The sequence below is a fragment of the Uranotaenia lowii genome, chromosome 2 (genome assembly GCF_029784155.1).
Source record: "Uranotaenia lowii strain MFRU-FL chromosome 2, ASM2978415v1, whole genome shotgun sequence".
In the NCBI taxonomy this organism is placed as follows: domain Eukaryota; kingdom Metazoa; phylum Arthropoda; class Insecta; order Diptera; family Culicidae; genus Uranotaenia; species Uranotaenia lowii.
Genome location: NC_073692.1, coordinates 404,776,647 through 404,782,646, shown reverse-complemented (window position 1 = coordinate 404,782,646; position 6,000 = coordinate 404,776,647). Strand labels below are relative to the sequence as shown.

The 6,000-nt window shown below is 40.9% G+C and overlaps 1 protein-coding gene across 1 annotated transcript; it reads right to left on the bottom strand.

Annotated features, from left to right (window-relative positions):
• Window positions 1–1,756: 1,756 nt before the first annotated feature.
• On the bottom strand, window positions 1,757–3,859 carry LOC129746927 (uncharacterized). Its single transcript, XM_055740870.1, has 2 exons — window positions 3,806–3,859; window positions 1,757–3,475 (listed from the first exon to the last, which is right to left on the bottom strand). The coding sequence occupies exon 2, from the start codon at window positions 3,267–3,269 to the stop codon at window positions 1,986–1,988; it is 1,284 nt and encodes a 427-aa protein (XP_055596845.1). The 5' UTR covers window positions 3,270–3,475; window positions 3,806–3,859; the 3' UTR covers window positions 1,757–1,985.
• Window positions 3,860–6,000: the final 2,141 nt, after the last annotated feature.

Genomic DNA, 6,000 nt, shown 5'->3' with positions numbered 1-6,000 from the left:
GGGCAGGAAAATCCGCGGGCCAAAAAATCCTAGGGTTGCCAGCCAAGGGGGATAAAGAAGACCGGACAACGGTCGGAGTAGACTGACCCCATCGACGGGGGGCTGTCGAGTAGAGTGTGTCCGACCCCACGGTTTGAAACTACAAAGATAAGACAATACGTTCTGCGTAGCGGATGCCGTGGGTGCGCCGCGTTCGTGCGTAGGATGCTCTACCTTCGGGGAGTATCTGAGTAGAGCGGTTCTCAACAACAGAAGCCGCGGAGATAAGACATGACCTTCTTCGCAGTGGAAATCGTTGGGAAAGGGTTATTCCACGTTCGGAGAATACCCACGGGTTGAGTGGCTCTCGACGCCGGGTGAGCCATTCGAGTCGTAGTAGGATGACGTCTTCGTCGGGAATCACCCGAGTCGTTGCGTTAAGTCCCGCGCGTGTGCCGTAACAGGCGCGAGTCCAGGATAAGCTGCTCTCGATCAGGCACACGACGGGCAAGGTGGCAAACTTCGAACCCTGAAGATAAGAGGTCGGGCCTCGAGTCGTTAGAGGAGAGGTCAGGTCTCAAACCTTCAGGCGGAGAGGTTTGTGTGGTCAACCCCGAGTCTTTATGATAAGGGGTCGGGCCTCGAGTCGTAAGAGGAGGGATCAGGCCCCTTATCGGGCCTTGAATCGGGCCTTGAATCGTGTAGAGGAGAGGTAAACCTCGAGTCGATGTGAGGAGGGGTCGGATCTCAAGTCGTTAGAGAAGAGATCAGGCCTCAAGTCGCGAAGAGGAGAGGTTTGTGTGAGAATCTTGAGTCATTGCGAGGAGATGTCGGTTCTCAAGTCGTTAGAGGAGAGTCGTCGAGAGGCGTCGAGTCGTAAAGACGAGAGGTTTTGTTGAAAGTGGTCTCGTTAATGAGTATTGCCTTGGAGCGCATTAGCGCGAATAGACCTCCCACTATTGAAGCATAGTGTACTAAACAGTTCGAGGTGGGAACCAGGTCTGCGGCCCCAGGTGGAGTTCAGGGAGTAGGGGTTATACACGGAGTATATCATGAGTCTTCCCATTGTACCCATGGACCCAGAGTAGCTAACTGGGGGGACGCGGTGGCTTGCCGTGCCTTGGATTACAATCCGTAAACCGGGATTTACCACCTGTGATTACCAACTAAAAAAAAAGATGTTTACATAGTTAAGTCGGTCGAATGCTTTTTCAAATTCAACGAACATCAGCAAAAAAGAGTCCCGGAATTCATCGATTTGTTCCAGTATTATTCGTAGCATTGTGATGTGGTTCACACATGATCGTCTGGATCGGAATCCAGCTTGTTACCATCGGAATGTAGCGTTAATTTTCTCCTGGATCCTGTTTAGGATTACTTTGCAGAGTACTTTAAGGGTTGGACAGATCAACGTTATGCCACGCCAGTTACCAAATTCTGTTGAGTCTCCTTTCTAGGCAACTTTCACAAGAATATCCTGCATCCAGTCTGCCAGGAATGTTGCAGTATCCCAAATGTCAGCGAAAAGACGGTGCAGATCTTCACAAAACTTTGCATATGTAATCATTACATTACAAATTAGTTACACGCAAAATTTCATTGATTTCCATCCAGATTACAGTCTCGAGTGCCAGTTCTACTTATCTAAATGTTTGTTTTGAAAATCCAAAAGTCACAACAAAACATAACATACACTTCATTAGGGCCATCACGATGAAATAAGACATTTTCTTTTTTTCGTGAAATTTAAATAACACTGTTGGAACGTTATCGTTAGAACTTATCTTTATTTCTGCTGGGTTAAATATCATGCAAACGAAATTGTACAAAAAGCTCAGTAGGTAAGCAAGTTTCAACACAACAAGAACTTGTCTTCTTAAACAAATGTAACAAACATCTTTAATCACAACTATCATGAACACTATTTGCGTTAAGATGTGCCACCAATCAAACTACATCTTATAGACTATTAACAATGATTTTAATTCTCTCAGTTAAACTTTCGTTTATCTTTTCGTTCTATGTAGAACAAACTCTTCGTCGTTGAGCACCTCGTAAAAGTCGTCCTTATAGCCTAAACAATCCTCGCGTAATCTATCGACACATTGATCAAACAATTTTATCACCACCGGTTTAATAGGCTTCAGATCAGCTGTTGTGGCCAAATCCTCATAATACCGGGCCTGGAAGTCGTCCATCATTTTGTGCATGCACTTTTTGGGGATGCCACGCGACCGTCTTTCAGCAATGTCCTTCTCGGTGTCGGCCAACATTTCCTGGCGCGAGGGAAGACTTTTCCGGCCTGTCCAATAAGCGAGAACGAACCGTACCTGCAGATCCATCATTTGAGCCGGACAGCAGTAGAACGGAACTCCAATCAGTGCCATTGTGGTGTGGTTCATGTTGAATATATGTTTGTACAAGGGCTGCACGTGCTTATCGTCCAGTGTGATGCCACAGTCCACACTTAGAAAAGGAAACGTATATTTGTAGCCCGTACAGTACACAATGATAGAGCACTCGATCTCGGACCCATCTACGAATTTAACACCCTTGGGAGTGTGACTAGCAATTGCGGGGCGTGCTGCTACATTGAGAGCATCCTTGAATATGATTGAATCCGGTTTATGATGGCTGACTGTTACACTTTTGGCTACTTTCACTGCGGCTGTCGTTACATCTACAGCGCTGAAACCAGCTCCAACGATCAGAACATCTCGGCCTTTCAGTATGTCACTGTTGCGATAGTCGTGACTATGGATTTGAATCCCTTGGTAAAGATCTTGTCCATCGTACTCCGGAGTCACCGGACATGCGTAGTGGCCGTTACAAACTAAAATGTAGTCGAATTCCAGTGTTTCGTACTTATTGTCTGCCAAGTTTCGAACGATTACTTCCCATTTGCCTTTCTTGAAATGTATCGGTGTCACTCGAACGACTTGATGACGGTACTTAATCAGCTTGTCCAGCTCGAAGTGCTCGATATATTCGTCCAACCATTCCAGAATCTTCTCCGGTCCGACGAAAGATATATCCGACTTGATGTCCCAATCCGGGAAACCCATAACGTCCTTGGGAAAATTCGCCCGCAAACCTTCATACAAACTGGTGTGCACCTCTATGCCATCCCGATCCAACCCTACCTCGTCGGAATAGACCCAGGTTCCTCCGGTACGGGCCATCTGTTCGTAGACGACCACTTGGCCCCCGGTAGCCGCGACATGACGTGCGCAAACCACTCCACCCACACCGCCACCGACAATACAGTAACGTGGTCTACTCTCGTTCATCGTTAGTGGTCAACTGATTAGCGCATTACCATAACTTGCTGCTTCGAGTCGGGGTGACTTGCTCATATTCCGATGCCAGCGATAATTTATATCAAGCGTTCCGGTGGCTGAGATGTGTTTAACAACAGGTCTGTTATCACTTGCTGTTTAGCTCTTGCAGATAAACGGGCGAATTGTTGTAGTAGTTGTTTGGTGGAGCAAACAAGCTGGAATAAATTATCTAAGTTTAATTGCGATTATTTTCCGCACCAATTGTTCAATGACTAGAATGAAATCACTTAAAAGACAGGAGAAGTTATATTGTTTCAAAATTCTGGAAATATAAAAAGGCATATTATGAAGGGATTGATCACCGTAATTTGAATATGTTTGTTACAATAATTTATCGGCCTGATCGGTGAAAAGTGATGTCCTTTTTAGTATAGACATCCAAAGATTATGGTTTTTTGTTCTTTTTTTTATATAGATGGATAGAAGGTTAGATGAAAATAGAAGATGGTGAAAATGAGCGGGTAGAATTTACTTAGAAGCATTACATATCAAGCTTATCTGAGTGAATCCCAAGTTTTCCCGCTTGGCCTACTAATGTGTGGTCGTAGATGCAACCCTATCTGTATCTCTAGAAAAAAAACTTAATTACATCACCGGGATACCGAAAAAAGGGGAATTTCAGAACATCACTGGAAAAATTGTCATGTTTGAAAACTTTCAACGGAATTTCGAAAATATTGATAAATAAATTTCTAAATGTACCAGTAGTTTTGACATCCTCGATACAGTTATACCTCCTAAACATGTTAAACTAATTTCTTGACTGATTTTAGAGCTTATGCATATTTATTCTTATAAATAACTAGCTGACCCGGTAAACTTCGTTTTACCTTTACATTAGTAAATCGTTATAAATTTTTAACTTCACCAACACGTCCTTAACTTCTTCGTGCTCGTGAATTTAATTTTTTGAAAATCGTATTCAAATTGTTTGACTCGTGTCCCATTTTAAGTTGATTTTGTATGGAGGTGAGTGAGATTCTTAAAACTATTATTCATACCATCCCTGAAACCCTTCGGATACCAAATGTCAGTTAATTCCGACCGTCCGTTTATACGGATGATGTTACAAAGAAAACGCCTCCATTTTTATATATAAGATATAAATTTTCTACATTTTCTTTTCATTTTCGTTCATTTGTCGAAGCACCTTTAAAAAAATCTCTTCTTTGATTTAGGTTTCGCCAACCAGTTTTATTTATGTTTAATTATGTTTTTCGGAATACATGTTTCATTTGTTTTTTTTTTCATATGAAAAACAAGTATTTTTGCAGCGTGAGTCGTTTTCAAGCAGAATTGCCTTTTTCAATAATACATACCTCATTATCTCTGGTGAAATGGGTAGAAGAGAGTAGGCGTTTGATGAATTGTCAAGACGTGTTTTTCGGCAGTAAGAATTTTAAAAGAAAGATTCATATATTTTTAAGATTCCTCCAATCTAATACAGTGAAATTGATTGTGGTGAGGAAGTGAAATCGCTTTTGTATAGTTGAGTGAAAGAAAGGAAGGGTTTTCTGGCGAAGCGTTGCTCCATCGAAATGGTCAGGTATGAATCGCTGGAAATATGATACAGCTTTTGCGGTGCTGCAGTAAAAATTGGTGAGCTCGTTCCTTTTTGGTTTGGTTTTTATATTATGAACATCTACAATTTAGTCAATATTGTGGTGTGAATAGGCGATGGAAGCGGTGCCTAATTTGGGTGATGGTTTTCCACTAGTGCAAGTGGGATGCAGCTAAAATTTCACCCAACTTTTGACATATCTTACTGGTTTTTCTTTAGGAGAGAAAGAATAACTTTCCGCTTCCATCGCCTATTGCGCTATATTTTGCCATGAAATCTGAAGGAGAAATTTTTTCACTAGCAATAGCCGGCAAGGGGACTTTGTTCCCTTCCATGCAATTGACAAACGAGCATATTTTAATGCAAAGCTTGCTGCGAGCGTATTAATTTCTCTGGTTTCAAATATTTTCTCACAAACTTCTAAGTACCGTTAAATTATTCGAATTTCCTAATCAGTTTATAGTTTTTGTTGTAATTTTTTTAAAATATGTTTGCCCTATTCATTTATAATTAAGTCGTTTTGCTAATTTATTGGTGTTATAGGAAGGAGCCACATTGAGGGAAACAAGCTATTTAACTTTATCAAAGCCCTACAGTCTCTTATTGGAAATTTTTATGATCATTGGTTTATTTTTAAGTCGTTATGCTATTGGGTTATAATTTTCATCTAAATTTGATTATTGATGAAAGCCTCATAGGAAGCAATAGGAGTTTCAATAGGAAATATTGCTGATCCACTCTTTTTTTCTATTTCTGCGATAGCTGATTTGGGCTCCCGTAGGGTACCACTGTAAAAAAAAATTACAGTATTCAAGAAAAAAATGAGCATTGTTCTACATAAGGATTATTTATCGACTGAAATTAAATCGGATGAACAAGCGGAAAACATTGAAAGATGATTTAAAAAAAATTTGCAAACAAACATGTATACCAAATATTATTATCGGATTATCTATTGTTTACAAAACAAAAAATTGTGTTTGCCTTGAACTTGGTCAATCAGCAGTCAAAATCACGGAAAAATGAATAATAAAAAAAACCTGTTTGCGATGGGGTCAACCAGCTGACAAATTCACGAAAAAAAAATGAAAACCTGTAGTTGTTTAAATAAGTTTAGAG

Coding starts and splice junctions, on each gene's coding strand:
- LOC129746927 (XM_055740870.1), bottom strand. CDS start 3,269: ATGAACGAGAGTAGACCACGTTACTGTATTGTCGGTGGCGGTGTGGGT.